Source organism: Melanotaenia boesemani, chromosome 24, assembly GCF_017639745.1.
Source record: "Melanotaenia boesemani isolate fMelBoe1 chromosome 24, fMelBoe1.pri, whole genome shotgun sequence".
Classification (NCBI taxonomy): domain Eukaryota; kingdom Metazoa; phylum Chordata; class Actinopteri; order Atheriniformes; family Melanotaeniidae; genus Melanotaenia; species Melanotaenia boesemani.
The window spans coordinates 4,682,039-4,705,534 of record NC_055705.1 but is presented as its reverse complement, the minus strand read 5'-3'; the positions used below and the strand labels follow the sequence as shown (position 1 = coordinate 4,705,534).

Here is a 23,496-nt window from a genome sequence, read left to right as displayed (position 1 = left end):
TTTTGCTTTCCCCTCCTGTGAACATCCCGCTCGAGGAGCTGCTGTCAGGCTGACGCAGCACTGCGGTGCATGGAGGCCAGCTGGAGGAAAACAAGCCGAGCGACCACCATAACAGCCGGTGGAGGAGAAAGTTTGCAGAGAGAGAGTCTGCAGCACCTGCTGCTGGAGTTTTGGACTGAGAAATATCGGTTTGTCATGTTCACTTTGAGACACAAACTGGATTTCCAAACACAAAGTCTGAATTCTTTCCAGCTGCAACATTACATTGAGCCTGTACTGGCAGGTTGGGTTAGTGATGCCATGTAAGGCCGGAAACGGGTTTCAGAGGTTGGAGATGAGTCTGCTTTAACCTCCACTCATCCTTTCAGCAGCACTTCTAAAGGAGAAGAAGTCAGAAGATGCAGGTGAAAACCATAAGAAGGTGTTGTTTGTGCTGCTGCCTGGGGGAACGTGCTGCAGCACTGAAACAAATGTAATCTGGTAAAGACTAATAGATGGCTGGAGCCTCGGCGTCGCGCTGCTGACATGGCATGCGCTGGGGGAGGAGGGGGCTGAGGCCCTGTGAATCAGGTAAAAGCAGCTCTTGAACTCTCATGAGCGCTCGCCTTTTGTTCTTCTCGTGGCGGCAGAACAATGGAGCTGTCTCGGTGATGGAATAAGGCAGCCTGGATGCCGGGACCGGCCCGGGTCCGCAGAGGGAAGCTCAGCCTGGATGAATAACTTCCTCTGGGCGGGAAGGAGGGAGAGAGGGAGGAAGGTTGAAGAGGAGGAATACCATTGCATGCTCTTCTGCAAGTCATTGATTGCTGTCCCAGGTTGTGGTATCTGTCGCTGGAGGAGGAAGAGCTCAGCATGACTCAGCCTGAACCAAACCTACGTCATGTCTTAATGCTCTTCTGTTTGTGCTTCCATGCTGCAGCTCAGCCTTTCCTTCAGCAAGGATACTGGCCGGCATGACTGGTTGACCCAGATTTACCACTTTCAGCCACTCTTTGTTTCCCCATCCTCCTTCTCACCCCCAGCTGTTATGAATGGAAGATTAACTCAAGCTGCTTCTTCAATGGAGCCTTTAGCTCCAGCAGTCACACTGATATCCATCCAGCCGGCTCTATGTGGAGTCCGAGGGTAATTACAGCAGCTGGAGTCCCATACCGACTAGCAGAGAGCAAGGAAGGAAGATCATCAGACAGGGAGAAAAAGAAGTATTACATCCCCACTTCCTAAAAAGTAGTTCCAGGGTGATGTTCAGCATGGTGTAGCATCTCCTCTTCTTCTAACATGGAAACATCTGGGAAGTGAGGAGACCAGTTGCTGGAGTTTTAGGAGAGGAATGTTGTCCCATTCTGGTCTGATGCAGGATTCTAGCTGCTCTACAGTCCTGGACCTTGGTTGCTGGATTTCTGCTTCCTTCATGCTCCAGATGTTGTGTATTGGTGAAAGGTCTGGACTGCAGGCAGGCCAGTTCAGCAGCTGGACTCTTCTCCACGCTGGTGTAATAGATGTGAAATGTCTGACTTTCAACATCTGATATGTTTATGCTCTGCTGGGGAGAAAATGGCTTTATGGGATTTATAAATGGTTGATTGTAGTTTATTTACATTTCACACGATGCTCCAACTTTTCTGGAGGGTTAAAAACATCAGCCATGCAGACAGAGCCCAGGCTGTCTGATTAAAGGTGTATTTCTGCTTCTAATTTGACTGCTCGTCTGTTTTTACGAGCTTTGCGTGTTTCATCGTGCATCCATTTAATGGCCCTTTTTATTTTTCATTACAGCCATGTTTTCCTGTCAGGGACTCTGCTTGGATCCGGGAAGTTTACTCAGAACATCAGAGCTAATTAAGTATTGCCAAAACACAAAGCTGCAGAAGATGTCCTGACTTTATTTTACTGTTACATAAATGGAGCCTTTCGGGGATTATGTTCCTTGTAAAGATTTTTCTCAGGTTTTCAGCCTGGAAGCGCTCCATGAAGCTGTTGCTGGGCTCCGTCTCTCCGGTTCTCTCATCATCTCCTCCTTCGTTCACCGTCCGTACAGTTTACAGAGGCTTTTAATTGTAACCTGGTGTGTCTCGTCTCTGAGCTGCATGACCGTGGCAGGCGAAGACAGGAAAGATGATGAAGATGAGGAGAGCCAGCTGATCTCTGGATTGCATTAAAATTCCTCCAGTGTCACAAACACACACTCTGTGGGAATCTTGCAGGATGACCTGGGATTTGGGAGCGGAGGGGTCAGGGCCACGGATCATTATCTGCTCTCTGCCGAGCGGTGGGGGTGGATAGCGGGGCCTCTGGGGTCTCCCTGGGGCCTCAGACCTGAATGAGTCAGCATTCCCGGTCCATTCCTCTCACTCTGCACCCTGACAGGGTGACGGACAGGAACGGTCCCGGAACGCCGGCAGAAATAGCTCACTTTGCTCCGGCCTGCAGCGATGAGGCTGGATTCCTGCAGGCCACCGCCTGAGCCAGGTTCAGGTTGATAGATGACCTGATCCATGAGTCCTGTAGCAGGATGCTGTAACCACTCTTCCACATGAGCGACTGCAGGTTTCAGTCCTGGAATATTTATGTGAATTTATTGTTTTTTTCTCAGCGCAGACTAAACGACCAGACTAACGAGCAGACTCGTCTGGACATTCTGTCTCGTAGATACTCTGCAAATGAATCACTCTGCATTCTCTGGACTTGAACCATGAACCTCAATCTGAACCTGATCCAACGGAGAATTTCACACTTGGTTTTAATCCCTTGATCAATACTGTCGCTCACACCTTGGGGCTGTAGCTCAGGAGGAAGAACAGTCATCTACCAACCGGAAAGCCAGTGGATTGATTCCAGGCTTCCCCTGACTACATGCCAAGGTGTCCTTGGGCAAGGCACTGAACCCCATGTTGCCCCTGATGTGTCTATCGAGGTGTTATTGTGTGAGAAAGGAGGAAGCATTTAGTGTATAACAATAGAAGTGCTGTGTGAGTGTGTGACATGACTAGAAAAGTGCTATATAAGTACAACCCATTTACTATACGCAGCATTTTAATCTCTCGGCTTGAACAAAGTTTTGGAATCAAGGGAGGACAACTTGAACAGTTAAACCACATCAGAGGTTTTTTTTTTGTCATTGCTGTATTCTCTTCCTCTTCAGCCCGACTCTCCTGTGGGGTTCCCCAGGGGTCAACTCTAGGTCCGAAACTTTTTCCTTTATACATGCTGTCTCTGTAGAAAATATGGTGTCTCTTACCACTGTTATGCAGATGATACATAAGGGATAATGCCCGATGAGGTGGCCATTATCATAAGTTAATGGACGACGAAGCGAATGAGTGGACTATTTCGTTGTGACGCGTTGCCAAGGTCTGCAGCCCAGCGTCTGAGTTTCTGTTGCCACGGTTACCAACTACCATTTAGTCAGCGCAATAATTTACAGCAATAAGGCTATTTGGCTGGAACTTCTTTCATAGGTGTCCATTATCACTTTTTAATTGACACCCTCCAGCCAATCAGAATTGAGTATTCACTCAGACCATGGTATAATCAGATATACATCCCTCTTAGAGGAGGTAAAGTCCTGGATGGACCAAAACTTCCTCAGTGTAAATGAAAACAAGACTGAAGTCGTCCTGTTTCAGTTATTAGACGCCAATGCTCCCCAGAAACTTGATCATGGTCCCTTATAATAAATCTACTGTCAATTCCTTTCTGTACTAAAAAAATTGCCCCAAGATTATTTGAACTCTTTTAACTCCCCATGCTCCTTCTAGATTGCTGAGATTTGCCCATCAGTTGCTCCTTGTTGTGTTTTAATTGACTTTTTTTTTACATTCATACAGCTTTCGGTCAAGATTGTTGTTTTTAAGCATGCTTGTAAATAAAGTTGACTTGGATTATAATCGGCCCACTTTTAAGTAAACTTGTAATCTGAATGTTTGTTCGAACAAAGTTTAAAATGGAAAATCGATTCAATCCTGATTTAAGAGTCCAATCCCAAATATTTTTGGATGACCTGAAGTCAGAATATTTAAAGCAATAAATTCTTTTCAAAGGGAAGAACATTTCTAAAAGAATCAGTTATCTTTCTATTATCGTTGTAGTTAAAGAGCATTTTCTACCTTTTTTACCTCAATTTTACCAGGTAAAATGTTTGAGAACCAGTTGTCATTTGCAAACATGAATGTTATTAGGAAAAGATTTGCCTTTGTGACACTGGCCTTTGTGCTGGTGCCATTGTTAAAAAGGCAAGTTTGAGGTCTGAACTTGGTGGTTTTTGGTTTTTCTTGTACTTGTTTTTCTTGCGCATTATGTTTCCATTTTGCTTGAATCCTGACTGAGTCGTCTCAGTGTGCTGTGGAAACAGCCTGAAGGTGGTGTTTTAATTGAAGTGAAGCGCTCTAATAAAGGCACCACACCTGACATTCAAAGTCAGACGGCTGTAAAGGCCAACAGCTGTGAGAACCACAAGCAGTGTCGAGTGAAGTAGATCGGTCTCTGTACATACCTCCTGTATCACTGGTTTCTGCTGTGTACAGGATCTGTGGGTCTTTCCTGAAAACATGAGTCCTCAAGAGATTCAGGACAGTAGAGAGGGACGGCCCTGCTGTGATAATAGCTCATTCCACCATTGTGCAAGAATGAAAACAATCTGGATGAGTCCATCTGAGAGGAATATACTGGTCAACTCATCCAGACCCAGGCTTTAGAGCCAGAAGTCCCACTCTGGGCAGCATCAGTGACTTAAATTTTAGTGTCTTTGAGATGTAAAACAAGACCCCATGGCTCTGCTTTCAGGGCTTAGAGCAGGGGTATTCAACTAAAATTTAAAGAGGTCCAGTTAGAGACTGGACTTTATATAACTTTATATATATATATATCTATATATATATATATATAGTGCAGATACACATTCTGATGGCGATCAGAAATTGTGACATAGATCCCCCCTCTTATAGTCTGGACTCTAACATAATATCCTAAATTGTAGATGGCTGTGAGAGAATCAGAGGGCTTCATAACAGGAGCAGGACCAGCCCAAATAAGCAACTACACTCTGAAAAAAACTGACGATATTTGTGAGAGACTTAACGGAAAAGCCAGCCCAAAGTCGCTGATAACAGGAAGATTTAGCAACTCTGCTGCCTTTCTCCGGTGCAGTCGTCTCTATCCCTGCTTTGTCTGATCTGGCTGGCAGTTTACCCCCACACCGGGAGCCTCACACACTGATTGGCTGAGTGCATCTTTTGGGATGGCTTACCTCAAATGCATTTAGTCTGCGTGTTTCCTGACCGCTACTGTGAAGACTGCAAAAGTTGCATCAGTTAAAAAGGTCCATATGGGTCAGGTTCTGATCCGGATCCGGACCGTAGTCTGCTTGTTAGTGCCCTATGACATAGAGAATCTGCTGATAATGTTTGCTATTTTAAGGAGACCTGCACAGTATAAGCATCTTTTTAGGTTGCTTCCTCCTTACTTCAGTTTAGACTGGAAATCCAACACTGAAAGGGCTTTCTGAAGAGGCTGAGATCCTTCAGTGTCTGCATCTAAGTGTTTGTTCAACAAGTCTGTTGTGGAGGTTTCAGTCTGCCTTAAATACATCAGATCCCCAGGACCCAGTTGATGGCTTAGCAAAATGATGGGGTAGGACCGTGTTTCAGACTACAGGGAAGGAAATGGGATTCAACAATTTATTCCCTAAAAATAATGTTCCAAGCTCCTTAAACAATGCAGTTTGTGGTACTGGCTTTTGTCCTCCATAAATTACATCACAGTGAAGCACAGAGCTACAACGCTGGACTGGAGGCCAGTTCAACATCACAAACAAAGATTCATTTAGATCAATGAACTGACCAACATGAGCAGATTGGACCTTTTGGGATGTGGGATCTAAGAGATGAACCAAGTATTTAAGAAGAAATGAAAAAATAGAAAAGGGAAAAGTGAAGTTTGAGAAGAACTGTGTCTGTTCTTTTAACAGTTTAAACTGTTCTTGTAGACCCAGAAAATGACATTTTGAACATGTTGTCTTCAAGCCACATTGGGCTCATATTTTAGTTATGAGCCATTGCTTGACTGTTCGTCAGCATGCAGCACTCAATGTTTGTTGCAAAGAATCACAAGTAGAATGCCATGAGTGATATTATGGGAACTGAGCGAGTTATTGCCGTAGTATCGTGATACATACCAGTGTTTAAAGCTACGGCTGTGCTGACCTTTGTATGAGTAGCTGTGTTTCCATTACCCTTAAGATTGCGGAAAACCTAAATATCGCAATAAAAAAACGGTAATGGAAACATCTAAATTTCAAAAAACCGCTCAAATGTAGCTAAAAAGTTTTTATGCTTTCATGAGGTGGTTTTTCAGACATGTTGATATAGAAGTATATCACCTAAGTGTAATGGAAACACTTAGCATTTACACGTTCCCGTACGTGGTGGGGGGGGGGTCATGTGACCAGTTTATCTCAAGTAAAAATGGCACAGTTTGAGTAGACACAGGAGGAGATGGAAATCCTTTTACAAATAATTAAAGGAAGAAATATAACCTCCATCCTTGATAGCAAACAACAGCGAAATGCAGAGTTTAACAAAGAATTAGAAATCTCCTTCCTCCTCAAAGTGAAGTCTTGTGAGATGAGATTTTACCAGAATAACGGCTAAACACCGTTCAGTGGAAACACCTGCAAAACGCAATTACACTTTGTTGAAATTTTAGAATTATCACTTTAATTTAGCAAAAAATTGTAATGGAAACACAGCTAATCATTGTAAATCCAGTTAAAGTCCAGGTCCCTTTACTGCACCTCCAAGCCAGCGAACACAAACAAATGAAGTAAGAGAAATCACAGCCATCCCGAACTACTCAGATACTATAGAGGAGCTGGGTTTCTAACCTCCTGGAGACGGTATAATACAATTAAATAATAATAATAATTAAAGCCGCAAGTGGCATCCATCGGGTCCGAGCGTCCTGGACCCCGCCACCCGATGTTGCCATGACAACAGGTGGTGTAATGCGTCAAGGACCCAACGTGTATGAATCCTGTCAAGTTTGGTGCAGTTCCAATGTATTCCTATGGAGATATGAGCAACCGTGTTTCATGGCGAGAAGGCTTTTTTCCGTCGGTTGCCACAGTAACACGGTTTTTCCTATTAGAAAGATTTGAGGAGTGTTTGGTCCCCAACTTGTCAGGAAGTTTCCCACCAAGTTTGGAGTCAGTCGCACGAATCCCCTCAGACTAGTTCGTTTAAATGGCTGTGAAATCCAAGATGGCGGGCACCCCGTTGCCATGGCAACAGGTGGTCGATTGACTTCTTTGCTGGACTTGGGGTGTTACACGTATGAATACTGTGAACTTTGGTGCAGATCCCATGTATTTCTGTGGAGATATGAGCAAACCGTGTTTCATGGCGAGAAGGTCATTTTGCGTCGGTTGCCACGGTAACACGCTTTCTGCTATTAGAAAGATTTGAGCAGTGTTTGGTCCCCAACTTGTCAGGAAGCTTCCCACCAAGTTTGGAGTCAATCGCACGAATCCCCTCAGACTAGTTCGTTCAAATACGATGTGTGTAAAGTGCAAAAAATGGCAAAAAAATGGCCGAACACGCCAAGATGGCGGGCACGCCGTTGCCATAGCAACAGGTGTTCTATTGAGTTTTTTGGTCGAGTCGTGGTGGTACACGTGTGTGCCGAGTTTCGTGTTGCTACGTCGAAATAGACTTTCAGGACCCCATTCATTTGGGGATTTTGGGGGTGTCTAGGTGGCGCTGTTGAGCCAATTTTGCATTGAAGTGTATGCGGACCTTAGAATATTGCAATTTTCGCCGGGCTTGACATGTGTGCCAAGTTTACAACTTTTCATGGGTGTTTAGGGGGTCAAATTTGGGGTCGAAGTGCTTAGGAGGAGGAGGAGGAGGAGGAGAATAAACATTTCAGGAACAATAGGGTCCTTCCATACGAAGTATGGCTCGGACCCTAATAATAATAATAATGACAATAATAAAAGTAAAAAAAATTGATCAAAATAAAATAAAATATAGCATGCCATGCATTCTGAGCATTAAAGTGGACAATCAGGATCGTGACCATACCAATATTACTCATTAAACAGTCCGACCCTCTGACACAGTCCGACCCTCCAGTGATCAGTACCTTGAGAGAGGAAGGCCGTCGCTGCATCGGGCGAGGTGAAGGCGTGGGATCTCTTGTTTGCAGAGACTTTCAGGTAGCTGGATACAGCATGGAGTATGATATTCTCCTCCCTTGAAGCCGTTTCTTCACCATGTCAAATTTCCTACATTGTTTAGCACATCTTGAGAAAGATCTTGGAAGAAGGAAATCCTGTTGCCTTGCCATTCGTCTCTTTTCTCACGGGCAGCCCAGAGGACTGCTCCCCTTGTGCTGAATCTCAGAAATAAGGCCAAGATATGGTGGCTGTGTCCATCATCCCAATTCGGACCAACGCAGTTCGAATCTCGCATATACATTTAGGTCTAGTTTCTCAGCAAGTATACAGAGAACAAAATCACAGAGATCCTGTTTCTCTGCATTTTCAGGTATGCCTTACCACACGTTTGTTATTCCTCCTGCCTGCATCTTCTCAATCTGTTCCTTTATCCAGGAGCTGTTTCATATCTGATAGAGCTGAGTCCATGCCAGTTTTTCGGCTATTACTAGCATCTTCTAGATCAGAGATCCAGGTTTTAGCCTCGGCCACTCGCACTCCAAGTTGTTCCATGTTTTCACACTGCTCACGTCTGCTGCCATACTTTTCAGAAGGATTTTGATGCATCCATCTTGTTGTACAGCTGTGAGCTGTACAAACAAAGCCTGCGTAACTATAACAATGAGCTTTGCAAGGCCAGAGAGCTGCATTTATCTGAAATGATTAACAGGAGTGTCAACAATTCTCGCACTCTGTTTGCTATGATTCCACAGAGTCACACAAGAAAATTAGTCTGTGTCTAAAACCCAGAAATAATTCTGATGTTATGTCGCAATTTAAAATGGTGAATTTAAAAGTCCTACAAGAAACAGTTTGGCATTTGAAATCAACAACATACACTCTGGACATGATACCATCCGACTTTTTAAAAACAGTTTTTACCTCAGTAGAAAGGGATCTCCTACTGATAGTTAATAGCTCATTGGCATCAGGCATTTTTCCCAAGTCACTAAAGACAGCTGCTATTAAGACACTCCTAAAGAAAAGGACTCTAGACTCCTCTATAATGAACAACTATAGACATGTCTCTAAACTCTCTTTTATTTCCAAGATTATTGAAAAAGTTGTATTTCACCAGCTTCATGACTTTTTAAATGAAAGTGGAAATCTTGATAAATTTCAGTCCGGCTTCCGACCTCATCACAGCACTGAAACAGCTCTGGTCAAAGTGTTAAATGACATTAGGTTGAATACTGATTCTGGTCAAGTATCAATCCTGGTTCTGTTGGATCTCAGTGCTGCGTTTGATACTGTAGATCACAGAATCCAGTTGCACAGGCTGGAAAACTGGGCTGGACTTTCTGGAGCGGTCCTTAACTGGTTCAGGTCCTATTTAGATGGCCAGAGTTATTTTGTTACGATCGGCAGCTATGAATCCGAGCGAGTGGCCATGACCTGTGGAGTCCCCCAGGGGTCAGTCCTTGGACCTCTTCTATTCAACTTGTATATGCTCCCTTTGGGTCAAATGTTACAAAACTATAGCATTAATTATCAAAGTTATGCTGATGATACACAACTTTATGTGTCTCTGTCACCAGATGACTGCAGTCCAAAAGACTTATTGTGTCAGTGTCTGGAGCAAATAAACACCTGGATGAGGGAGAATTTCCTACAATTAAATGAAGACAAAACTGAGATTATTCTGTTTGGTAGCAAAGACAAGAGGGTCAACATTGGTAAACACCTGGAAACTTGCGGCCCTTAAAATCACTGACCAAGTTCGTAACCTTGGAGTGTTGATAGACTCAGATCTGACTTTCAGCAGCCACATCAAAGCTTCACTAAGAAGCTTTTTACCAGCTCAGAAACATCAACAGAATTAAAAGTTTAGTCTCCCAGAAAGACCAAGAGAAACTCATCCATGCATTCATCTCCAGTAGGCTTGATTACTGTAATGGTCTTTTAACAGGACTTCCTAAAAAGAGCATTTAACATCTGCAGCTCATCCAAAACGCTGCTGCTAGAGTTTTAACCAGGACTAAGGGATCTGAACACATCACACCAGTTTTGAAATCTTTACACTGACTTCCAGTCAGTCACAGAATAGATTTTAAAACCCTTCTGATCATTTACAAATCCCAGAATGGTTTAGGTCCAGAATACATCTGTGATATGTTCAGAGAATATAAACCTAGCAGAGCTCTTAGGTCCAAAGACTCTGGTCAACTAGTCCAGACCAGAGTCCAGACCAGAGTCCAGACTAAACATGGAGAAGCAGCATTTAGCTGTTTTGCTACAAACAAGTGGAAAAAACTGCCAGTGGAGATTAAACTTTCACCAAATGTAGACATTTTTAAATCCAGGTTAAAAACATTTCTTTTCTCATGCGCCTATGCATGAAATCTGCACGGTAACTTTAACTTATCTTGCTTTTAATAATTTTAATGTAATTTATTATTTTATTGTGATTATGTGTTGATGCCTTTTACTATTTCTAAATATCTGTAATGCCTTTGTTTTATGTAAAGCACTTTGAATTGTCCTGTACATGAAATGTGCTATACAAATAAACTGCCTTGCCTTGCCTGCTTTTTTTATTGTTTCAATGAGCCATACTTGTTGAAAGCACATTCTAAATTATTTGGAAAAATGTTTGGTCAGTGTGTAGCATCTATATCTAGTTTATATCTATATCTATAGCATGTGTAGGGAGGCCTAGCACAGCAGAGCCAGAAGCCAATCAGCCATGTTAGTATCGCACCTTCACAGGAAGTCCTGTTCTGGGTTTATATAAGGGTTCTGGGTCTCTATGAGTGGTCTGGGTTTCTATGAGTGTTCTGGGTCTCTATGAGTGTTCTGGGTCTCTATGAGTGTTCTGGGTTTCTATGAGTGTTCTGGGTTTCTATTAGGGTTCTGGATTTCTATTTGAGGTCTGGTTTTCTGTAAGAGTTGTGGGTTCCTATCACAGTTGTGGTTGTCCATGAGGGTTCTGGGTTTCTATGAGATGTCAGGTTTTCCTGAAGGTTCTGAGTTCATATCAGAGCTCTGGTTTTCTATGACGTTGATAGGTTTTCCAAAGGGTTCTGGGTTTCTATGAGATGTCATGTTTTCTATGAGGATTCTGGGATTGTATTAGAGTTTTGGTTTTCTCTGATGGTTCTGGAGTTTTTTTCTGAGCATTTTGGGCTCCTAAGAGAGTTCTGGTTTTTTATGGGGATTCCAGGTTTCCGAAGCATTCTGGGTTACTATTAGAGTTCTGGTTGTCTATGAGGGTTCTGGGTTTTCCAGACCATTCTTGGTTTCTCTTAGGGCTCTGGGTTTTCTGGAGTGTCCTGGGTTTTCAGGAGCGTTCTGGGTCTCTACGAGGGTTTTTGGTTTTCTGGAGCGTCCTGGGTCTCTCTGAGGGCTCTGGATTTTGGGAGCGTTCTGGGTTTTCTGGAGTGTCCTGGGTCTTTACGAGAATTCTGGGTTTTCTGGAGCATCCTGACTCTCTCTCTGAGGGCTCTGGGTTTTCCAGAGTGTCCTGGGTTTTATGCAGCATCCTGGGTCTCTACGAGGGCTCTGGGTTTTTCAGCGTGTCCTGGGTTTTCTGGAGCATCCTCGGTCTCTATGACGGCTTTGGGTTTTTCTAAGCATTCTGGGTTTTCTGGAGTGTCCTGGGTCTCTCTAAGGGCTCTGGGTTTTCCAGAGCATTCTGGGTCTGTACAAGGGTTCTGGGTTTTCTGGAGCATTCTGGGTCTCTCTCTGAGGGCTCTGGGTTTTTCTAAGCTTTCTGAGTCTTTACAAGGGTTCTGGGTTTTCCGGAGTGTCCTGGGTTTTCATTTCCTATTACAGTTGTGGGTTTCTATGAGGGTTCCAGGTTTCCAGAGCATTCTGGGTTTCTATGAGAGTTCTGGGCTCCTGTCAGAGTTCTGGGTTTTCAAGAGCATTCTGGGTTTTCCAGAATGTTCTGGGTCTCTACGAGGGTTCTGAATTTTCCAGAGCATTCTTGGTCTCTCTGAGGGCTCTAGGTTTTCTGGAGTGTCCTGGGTTTTCTGGAGTGTCCTGGGTCTCTGAGGGCTCTGGGTTTTCCGGAGCATCCTGGGTCTTAAGGTGACTCGGGCTGTTGGTAATGAAAAGTAGAAGCTAGCTTCTTCCAGCGCTGTCAGACCCGGTTTGAGTCCAGGCTGCAGCCTCTTCACACAGTCCATCATCCCATCTATTTCAAAGCCTTCTAGCTGCAGGTCTTTGTCAGAAGCCTGGTTGGAAATCTTTTATGTTCCACATGTATGATTTCTTAGGATGACTTTGATTATTTATTTATTCCACTTCTCTTGTGTGATCGTGCCAATATCTTACAGGAAAGTGCTCAGCTTGCTGTGAAACTCATCTTGCTTTATTTCAGCCCTTTTGCCTTTGAAATTTCTTTTTTCTGTTTTTGAAGTTTCCTGTCTCCCTCCTGTCCTCATCTCTTTTTCGCCTCTTTGTCCTTGCAGCCCCCCAACACCTTTTCCCTGCTTTCCACACGCCGATCCCGATCGACATGCGCCACCACGAGGGACGATACCACTACGAGCCGCACGCCCTGCACGCCATGCACAGGTAAATGTCTACAGGCTGACTGCTGCAGGGTGATCCAGTCTGAGGTTAGCAGCTCTTTGATGCAAATCTCCATCTCATTCAGTTACAGGCGAGGTTGTTTTGTGGTCTTAACGCTGATGAGAGCTGAGCGGCTGCCAAGTTCGCTATCAAAAGCAGATGACAACATGCTGACTTCCAAAGTGAATAACCAATGCTGCTCTGCAGCCCTTGTTTCCATACAGTTTGATTCTGAGGGCAAGCTTTGCTCTTTCAGCTCCAACCATCTGGGGATGAAACACTCTCAAGCTTTAAAGAGTCTGAAGTCTGGCTGCAGAGACTCCCATCTCAGCCAGAGAAGGGAGGAATCTCCTCTATATCTGCATTTCCTCCATTTCCAGCCTTTTACTGGAGAGAGGAAGTAGTCTGACCCTTCACCGATGTTGACCTTTGACTGATTCCTGTGCTGAGAGTTTGGCACTTGAACATCACTGAATTTTGCTTCTTGGTCTCACTAAGAGAGTTCCTGCAGGAAAATTTTCCTAGATGTTTTCTTTTAGATTGCAGAGCAGTGGATAGAAAGGATCTGGAGGTACTTCAGTTACTGGTTTTCTTGACAATTAATCGGACTTTTAGCTCATATTGTTGGACCATGATAAAAGTGGGCTCAGATTTAGGTGGAGGAGGTGCAGCAATTACTGTATGTCTGCACGATTTCAGACATGCAAAGCACGCGCTCTACCACTGAGCTACATCCCCGGCTCTTAAAAAGAGGACGTGTCTGGATAAAAGAGGATGTTTGGTCGCCCTGCATCTGAGAGACTCTGCCTCTCTGAAATGCTCCTTTTATACCAGTCATGTTACTGAACTGTTGCCAGTTAACCTGATTAGTTGTCAAATGCTCCTCCAGGTGTTTCTGGTTTGTACCAGTTACTTTTCCAGCCTTTTCCAGACGTGTTGCTGCCATCAGCTCATATTTTCCAGCAGACGGTAAAACGTCGGCCAAACATCGGTCGGGTGAGAGATGAACTGCTGGATGAACTCTCAGGTTTTGCTTTTTGCATTTGAGAGATTTTACAAAAATACAGAAATGAAGCTGTGGTTGATGAATTATGTTTTTATTAATCTCTAGGCTCAGGTTTAGTTGCAAAGGCCACAAAGCCTGAAAAGATTTTTCTCATTTTCTAAAATACACAATGTTAAAAAATGAAATAGTAACTGAAGATTTCAGGCTTTGTAATGTAGAAAAGACTTGGATCTAAAGTTTGGAGGATAAATGTTTGATGCAGGGCCAGATCCATCCCTGATGACACAACCAGCACCTCTTAATATTCATTAATGCTTGTTGTAGAGCTAATCTGTGCAGTGCAGCTGTGTAGCCCCGGCGCCGAGTGGTCACAGCTCAGTGTTGAGTCCAGGCTGCTGGCTTCTAGGAGAGAGGCCATGCCGTTCCTTTCACCTCGGAGAGAAGTCTCTGTATGTCCAGCAGTGTGCAGACGGAAGAGCATCTATCTGGTTTTACAGTTTGTTTGATTTTCCAAAAATGTTTTTTTGTGTGTGTTTGTTTGTTTCCTGCCTTTGAATTATCCTAATCCTAAATCTGATCAAACGCCTAACTGTCTGGAACTGGGAAGCTGTAGTCTTTCAGTATGCTAAACATGTTCAGGAACTTTTCCAGACCACATCATAGTTCCTGCTGGACAAACAAACCTGAGCGGATCTGGGTCGGATGCACCAACGATGAGCTTGTGGCACACTTTCAGACAAAGTCTGGAGTTTTAAGTTACTTTATCACAAAAGAAAAACTGGCACTGAGACAAAAAAGTCAATACAACTCTCCGAATGGTGCTCTTACATTTAAATTCACAGATTTGATGGTGATGCATACTTCACGCCTGGCGGAAGCAGGGCTATTCATCACGCCGGTTGGGGAAGTGGAGGGCGGGGGGAGGCTGTCCGCGGACTCGGCCACCTTGATTAATGTGATTTGATCTTGACAGTGGACCCCTAATTCATCAAGACCTTGATCTAGCTGTCGCTCCCCCCTGCCTGTGCCAAATTCACCTAATTACAGGAACATTGCGCAGCAAATTAAGTGCGGTGTCATTTGTCGGCTGGTGCGACACTTTATTATACAGTCATGGCAGCGAGTCAGAGGTCCCCTCGCTGATTGTCCAACATGACATGCCGGCAGCATCCTCTTCATCATTGTTTGCATATACTGTAATGAGAGGGCTGCTTATTTTGTCAGGCCTGTCATGAGACGCAGCCCAGGGAAAAGCTTTTTTTTAATGCCTCCTTGTTGTTTTAAGACAAGAAACTTGGAGGCTTGAGGAAGAACTCTTCATCCTCTGTGACAGCGTTTCTGCTAGCTTCTATGTAAAATAGATTTTCTACTAGATGACCGCAGTGATGATTAGTTGAATTCTGCTTTTCCAGAAGCTTCTGTAATCTATGATGAAGTGAGCAGGTTAAAACTGCTCGTATTAAACTGCTTATGGTTTAATACGTGCATGAGTAACGGACATCTGTACAAAGCACAGGAATCTTTAACAACAGGAAGTTGGACACTGGTTTAAAATGTGCCTGTAAGGACAGATCAGGTGTGATGTCACCTTTTTCCTTTCCCCCAAAGACTGATGTCATCTATGTATTTTCTGCAAGATTTCAGCTTTTTTCCCGCATTTCACATGGAATGAAAACCAATTTCACATGTGATCCCATACTTTTTTCCTTAGTTTTTAAAGGGAATTATAAATGAGTTTCACCTGAAACAACAAAGGTTTCACATGTGAATATGCCACAAAACCACATTTTCCCATGTGCAAAATAATGATTTTGTTTTCCATGTATTTAACATGTTATTGTAACATGTAAAAAAACGTCCCCACATGTGCAGTAGTGTTGTTATTGCATAGGTTTTACATGGAAATTTGCACATAGTTTTCATACGGGTATTTCCCTGTGTTTCACATGAAATTGTCTTATTGTCTTGTGGTTACACAGTTAAATACATTTGCATGAGTTTCACATGTTACTGATGAAATGTGAAACATACGTTTCGAGAAACTATTCCAAAGCTACATTTCTCATGTGCCAAATGTGTATTTCCTATGTTTTGGATATACTTTCCACATATTCCACACTTGTTAAGCGATTAAAAATGTGACCACATGTGCATAAACTTATGTGAAGACATGAGTTTAACACGACCAGGTTGCACATGTGTAAACTCGGCGTTTCCCACGTCCTCCACATGCTTAATATTTGTGTGAGGCTGTTTAATTTCTGACACGTTTATTAAACCATTTACCAGAACATTGAAGTTACAGTTTCATAATGACACCAGGTTTTTAGTTCAGGAGCCAGAGCTCTCGAGCAGGGTGTTCACATTTGTAGTCATGATCACTGATGTGGATCGAAGCAGACGTCATTCTGGTTCACGCTGCTTCCCTCACACATCGGCTGAAGACACAGCTCAGTAACCTGCTGGGATCAGGGGGCTCCGGGGGTTATAGGGCTCACCGACAGCCTGGTTAGTAAAACTAGTTAGTTGTCATTTTCTGGATGATTTGAAGCTGCGAGGACAAAACAAACTGGAGGATGAGATGACTTTTTAAAGAGGACATGATTTGCAGCTCCGTGTTCTTGTTTGTTTGTATCTAGGTCATTTCTCCCGATGCAGGAGGAGGACGCCGTTCGGGGCTTTCAGGGGAGGTGTTGCCTGTTAAAGTTTGAGAGGTTCACTTCACACAACGTGCTCATAAACCTACAGTGGGAGTTTATTTAGCTGCATGCTGGACTGTGATTTATCTAAATCAGAGAGCTTCCTGAGCCCGACACCAGAGACAAGAGTCAGTGTCACACTGTAATTCATCTCTGGTGTCATCGAGAAGATGAATATATATAAAACACTCACACTGCACATACAAACAAGAACAAAGAGGAACATGTTTTAGATGCAACTTTTCCAAAGGAAACTTCATTTTAGGGAGTTTTTGACTATTTTTAACATACAAATCTCCCTGATCCCAGAACGAACCAGTCGGTACCAGCCCAGTGAAAGTAGAGCCAAACACTTTCAGCTTTAGGTGTAAAATGAATGAGGAGAAAGACCACATTAGGACCTTGTGTGTCTCACCCCCACTATTGCTGCAGCAGGCTTTTGGAAGCGGTTGATGCTGGGAACAAACCAGTTTGACTTCAGCTCCAGATGACTGTGATGATGCTGCATCAGAGGCTATGTTTACATTTTCTTTTAGAAATATGGAAATGATGAAGACTTTGGAGATGTTATTACTGAAACTTCTGTTAGTAACCAGGCTAAACACACTAATACAACTGTTTATAAAAGCAGTTTATTTTTTTCTGTAAACAAAATGAATAAAGCAGCTCAGTCCAACACAGCACTGACGTCCTGAACATAGAGAAGTTCTCCACCTTGTTCTCAGAGTTAGCCAACCAGCTGCAGGTCTGACCAGCTCTGCTCCAAACATTAGGCTCTGCGTGACTGGGTGATTGGATGTTGTAGCAGTGTATTCTGAGTGGTGAGTACGTTAACATGCAAAGGTGTAAAAAGTTCCATTAGCAGAGTTAGCACCATTACTAGGCTAACATGTAGCGTCTTAGCCAGGTCTGTCATTGTAAGGGGAGAAAGCTGCACATAATCTGATATTACAGCCAAATATCCCAGTCAGAGAATCTTTGGTACTTTGGTAGGTGATTTCCAACATGCTGCGTTTATTTTTTGTGGTACATACTCTTAATTCAGCGTTATCTGCTTCTTGATCCAGATGCAACCTCCGTTCCAAAACAGTCAGGTTGCTGTAAACAAAAGCAGAATCTCATCAAGACATATTTTATTCCCAGTAAAAGATAAACAACATATCAATTTCAGTTAGTTTCGATCCAGCTTTATTTGTATAGCACCACTTTAACAACAACATCTCAGTGTCATGCTTCGGATGGTTGGACTCAAAAATACTCAGTGTCCCAGGGATGGGTTTAAGATATTTATTGTACAGAGTTGAATACTGAAAATGTGCGCTCCGGCTTTTCTCCGCTCAGGGTCTGTGGACACACAAGACGGCAGTTAGAAGGCAGGCAGCTGATGAGAACTCAAAGAGGGAGTATGAGTTAACGTACCAGCAGTGGAATCCAACAGGGCACAGAATGTTTCATCCAGTGAACAGAGAAGGGCCGCCGGGAGGTCGACTGCGGGAGGAAAAGCTGCTGAACAGAGGAGAGGTTAAAGGAGGGATAAAGGTTTCTGGCAGAAGCCCTGAATAAGAGGACACAGAGGCCGGGATGGCTAGTCCTGTCTTGGGGTGCAGATAGTTCAGTCCGTAATCCAAAATCCAATCCTAAAGACAATCCAGGGGTCAGAAAGCCAAGATATCCAAATAATAAATCAGGGCAGAGTACCAGACAGGGAGCAGGCAGAATCAAAATCCAGGTCCAAAATCAGGTCAACGTCAGGCGGGTAGGAAGGCAGGAATATACAGGCTGGAAACGTGCAGGGAAGAACCAAGACGATCTGGCACTGGAGGGATGTCACAGAGCTGTATATATAGGGCTTGGTACAGGTGTAGTGCATCAGCCCTAATCAAGAGCTGGTGGAGATGAGGCGTTCAGGGCAGCTGGAAAAACTGAGCCCCACACCACAGATCATGACACTCAGGGCTTTAGAGACAGTCAGTTCCAGCCAATTCATGATCAATAACAGCCTCGTTCAGGAAAACCAACAGACTGCATCGAGTCTTGACTTCCATCCGGTCCTCCATCCTGAACTGCAAGAGATGACAGGAAAAGCCTCCAGAAGAACCAGGACCAGAACGTGGCTCAAGAAGGGCGTCCATCTGCCTGGACTGGTTGGGGTGGAGAGCACAGGAAAGAGAGACCAGCAGACCCTGAAGCTTTTATCCAGGAAGACCTGTTGAGAGGAGGAACATGTTAATGATGCCGATACTGTCACATGTTTCTACATGGAGGATGAGGAGCAGAGAGATGAAGAGGAAGAGCCCAGTGCATCATGGGACATCCCTCAGCAGTCTAAGCATATGGCAGCATCACTAAGGGATGACCAGTCTGGAAGTAACGGACGCATGGATTAGTTTTTCCTCATCACTCTGAGACAGGATGTCCCTGATTCTAGCAATATTACGTAGGTGGAAGAAGACAGTTCTCGAAACCTGTTTTATATGTCAGCCAAAGGACAGATCCTGATCCAGAATAGCGCCAAGGTTCCTCCCTGTACTCCTGGAATCCAAATTAATTCTTCCAGATTAATTACTTAGCTAGATTTATTTAGCTATTTGTCCTGAGTTTTTCAGTTCAAAGACAACAACCTCCGTCTGTCTGAATTCAGAAAGAGAAAATCCAGATCATCCAGGTCTTTATGGCTTTAAGACGTCTAACACACTGATTTGTTTCATCAGGCTTCATGGAGAAGTAAATCTGAGTATCATCTGCATAGCAATGAATGTTTATACCATGCTGTCTAATGATAGTACCTCAGGGAAGCATGAATAACGTGAAAAGTATTGGTCCAAGTACAGCACCCTGAGGAACTCCATGACTTACTCTGCTGTGTGGGGAAGACTCATCATTTACATGAACAAACTAAAATCTATCAGATAAATAGGACTTAAACCAGCCTGATCCAGTTCCTGTGATCCCAATAACATGTTCAAGACACTGTAGCAGAATGTTGTGATCAACGGTGTCGAATGCAGACAGGAGTCCTTTATCTGAGACAATGAGATCATTGGTAACCTTCACCAGGTCTATTTCTGGGCTATATTGAGATCTAACAAATTTAGTCACTTTTTTAAGTGAAGGTTTGATTCGAGCAGTGTTAAAAGATGGAGGTAGATCTCCTGTCAGCAGAGATATGTTTATCAGATCCAGTACAGATGTATTAACTAAAGGAAAACTTCCTTAAACAGTCTGGAAAGTAATAATCATCTGTTCTAGCCTTACGCAGGCCTTTCTGATCTACGATTAAACTTTCCTTTCATACTAAGTGAACTTCTTCTAGACCAACTGAACATTTCCCTTCCAATCGCCTTGAGGTCTGTTTTAAAGCTCGTAGCTGGGAATCAAACCACCGAGCTTCTTCTGCTGCTTAATGATGTTCGCATTAAAGCTATCATTCTGTGAACAAACTGATCAACCTGTCGAGTCAACCTCGGATGGATGTTCTGTCATACTGACAAACAGCATAGTAGGAAATATTGATGACATTGATTCTGAATCTGGTAACAATCTGACAAACGTCTGCTGTAATGACATTTTTTCAGTCAGTTCAGTAAACTCAGGTGATCTACACCAACTCCTTCATCACATTTTTTATGCCAACATGGAGCTAGCAGTGCAAAGACCTGCATGTGACTGGACTGAAACGATGCAGTAAAGTCAAACACCTCATTAATGCGACTGATATCATGTTAGCAGCTGCAGCAGCGTGTGCCATTAAAAACAAATGTACACAGCGTGGAGAGGAAGGAGGTAAGGTAACGTCTGTCAGGAGGTGCGAGAGGCGTCACGCCTCATTTACCTCATTTAAAGCTCACCACTGAACACATTCAATGTCCAGGTGAAAGTGTTTCATGCTTCTCACCTACTCAGGGCCCTGCAGCCTGTTTCACATCAGCCTGACACCTTTCATCTAAAGATCTAGCATTAGTATATTTTAGGTGCTGCAGTCCAACAAGAACACATTTCGAGGGCTGGATAAACCATGTTGGCCGACCCAGGCCTGTAACTTCTACTCATTTACTCATTTTTAATCAGGCTGCAGATGAGTGCAGACACCCGTTCAGTCTGAAGAAATGCATGTTAATTATTGATTCATTATCACTCTTCACTGCTGGTATTTATCAGACTGGATTTTGTACCAGAAGCCAGACTTACAAACTCAGCCTGTAGATGACTGTGGAGATGCTATCTGAAACTACCAGCCCATCTAAATGTCCCACAACACCCCCTCTAAAGGGCTGACTGAATATTATTCCTCTGCTGAATGGAAGATGAAACTGGGATCAGGCCTTTAATCTTCCAGGCTGGCTTTCCAAAGAAATACATATACTTGTACTTTTCATGATTCATGCAGCAGTTGCTGGAGGACGTTGTTACCACTACAAACAGACCCTGGTAAACTGGATTCAGAGGAGGGGATGATCAGACTAAACATCGTCTCATTCCTGGTGGAATCCAACTGTACCAGATAATAGAGTCTTTGTTAGATTACATAAACATGGTGTATATTTAATCAGTTAATGTTTATAATAATTTCTACAGCACCTTACAACACTCAGGCTGACCAAGGGTCATAAAATGTAAGTACAAAACACATTAAACTAAAGGAAACAGAATAGAAAGCGGTAAAAGCAGAAAACTGATTAAAATTGATAATAGATAGTTGATAACACGGAACGTACAAAATGTATAAAACACATTAAAACAAAGTCCTACAAGCCAAAGGCCTTTCTAAATAAACAGGTCTTCAGTCTGGCCTTGAACGGAGGCAGAGCATACGTAGCTCGTGGGGAAGAGTTTTCCACAATGTTGGACCTGCTTAAAAAGGACCGATCCCCCATCGCTTCACCTGGACCGAGGCACCTCTATCAGACGCTGACCAGCAGAGCGTAAAACTCTGCTGAGCTGGTGGACTTTCTACAGTTCTGATACGTCAGGATGTGCTAAGCCATTCAGTGCCTTAAAAACAATCAGCAATAGTTTCTACTGGATCCTGAACTGAACTAGGAGAACAGCAGCAGCAGAACTTTGCACAAGCTATAAACGGGAAATGCAGGATGGATACCGATGTATAAAACACCGCAGTAGTCAGGTCTGGAGCTCACAGAGGCGTGGACGGCCTCCTCCATGAAAGGCTTTACGACAATCCAGTTTTACCACCAGATTTTTAACCACCTGATTGAAGTCGGGGCTGAAAGACCTAGACTGGTGAAGGGTGAGGAAAGACTGACATGAAGATCTGAATATGACCTGAACCATCAGCTTGATTAATGCTAGTCTGCAAAAAATGTTAGGTAAAAAAAGAATAAGACCCAAACTTTACTAAGAAATTATGTTCATTTTGCGAAGTTACCTTCTTATGAGAAGTTTTTGTTGACAGGAACATTTGACTTTGGTGTTTTTTATTGACGATGACCATTCATTATTTATTTATTTTAATGCAATAGAATCCAGTCAATGACCCAAACCAAAGCATCCTGAACTAATCTAAAAAAGGAAAGGAGAATATAATTAAACTTCCTGCTTTATAAAGTTTTCCGTCTGTAAACGTTGTGATCCTCATCATCATCCACCTGAATGCCTTCTGCATCAGGACAACAGGCTCAAACATCCAGAACTGTTCTCAACTCAGGATGGAACAGAGTCCGAACACAGTCAGAACCAGGTCTGCAACAAACACTGAAATTAGTACATACATCAACACCAAAATCACTACAAAACCAAGACCAGAACAAAAGGAAACCAGTATGAAAGAGGCACTACAGAACATTAGCAGGTTTTCTCAATGGCTCCCCCTAACGACAGCTAATCCAGCATCTTCTTCGTCCCGTTTCTTCTCCGAGATCTTCCCTAACGACGGCTAATCCAGCACCGTCTTCGTCCCGTCTCTTCTCCGAGATCTTCCCTAATGACGGCTAATCCAGCACCGTCTTCGTCCTGTTTCTTCTCCGAGATCTTCCCTAACGACGGCTAATCCAGCACCGTCTTCGTCCCGTCTCTTCTCCGAGATCTTCCCTAACGACGGCTAATCCAGCACCGTCTTCGTCCCATTTCTTCTCCGAGATCTTCCCTAACGACGGCTAATCCAGCACCGTCTTCAACCCGTCTCTTCTCCGAGATCTTCCCTAACGACGGCTAATCCAGCACCGTCTTGGTCCCGTCTCTTCTCCGAGATCTTCCCTAACGACGGCTAATCCAGCACCGTTTTCGTCCCGTCACTTCTCCGAGATCTTCCCTAACGACGGCTAATCCAGCATCGTCTTCGTCCCGTCTCTTCTCCGAGATCTTCCCTAACGACGGCTAATCCAGCACCGTCTTGGTCCCGTCTCTTCTTCGAGATCTTCCCTAACGACGGCTAATCCAGCACCGTCTTGGTCCCGTCTCTTCTTCGAGATCTTCCCTAACGACGGCTAATCCAGCACCATCTTGGTCCCATCTCTTCTCCGAGATCTTCCCCTAATGACCGCTAATCCAGCACCGTCTTCGTCCCGTCTCTTCTCCGAGATCTTCCCTAACGACGGCTAATCCAGCATCGTCTTCATCCCGTCTCTTCTCCAAGATCTCCCCTAACGACGGCTAATCCAGCACCGTATTCGTCCTGTTTCTTCTCTGAGATATCCCTAACGATGACTAATTCATCGTCATCTTTGTCCTCTTTTCTAAGAAGAGAAATCAGCTGCAACGTCTTGCGACATCCTGTGGGAAAAGTAGCAAAGTGGTTTCTGAGCCTTAGGACACAGATGGACATAGACGTGTTCAGAAATGTTAAAAATAGACGTCACTGTCATGAAACAAGCCAGCACCGCAGAGGTCGCTAAATTACGTAATGTGTCAGTGAAAATGCAAGTTTAAACCCAGTTAAAAACCAGCCTGACCAAGTCTGGGTTCTCTAGCATAAACAGCCTGTACGCAGAGGAAGGTGCTGGTCTGAGGAATCCTCAGTTCACCTCTGGTGTTTGAGGCCTTTCTGTTTAATGTTGGATGATGTGTAAAGCTCAGAGATGCGGACTCATACCTGCTCTGCTTTA

At 43.8% G+C, this 23,496-nt stretch overlaps 1 protein-coding gene across 1 annotated transcript in view; it reads left to right on the top strand.

Moving 5' to 3' along the window:
• LOC121635251 (zinc finger protein GLI2-like) overlaps nt 1-23,496 on the top strand; it is an 87,633-nt gene that overhangs the window by 37,833 nt on the left and 26,304 nt on the right. The window contains exon 3 of the mRNA XM_041978361.1: nt 12,628-12,733. Coding sequence (XP_041834295.1) covers nt 12,628-12,733 — 106 coding nt within the window. The remainder of the gene's footprint in view (nt 1-12,627; nt 12,734-23,496) is intronic.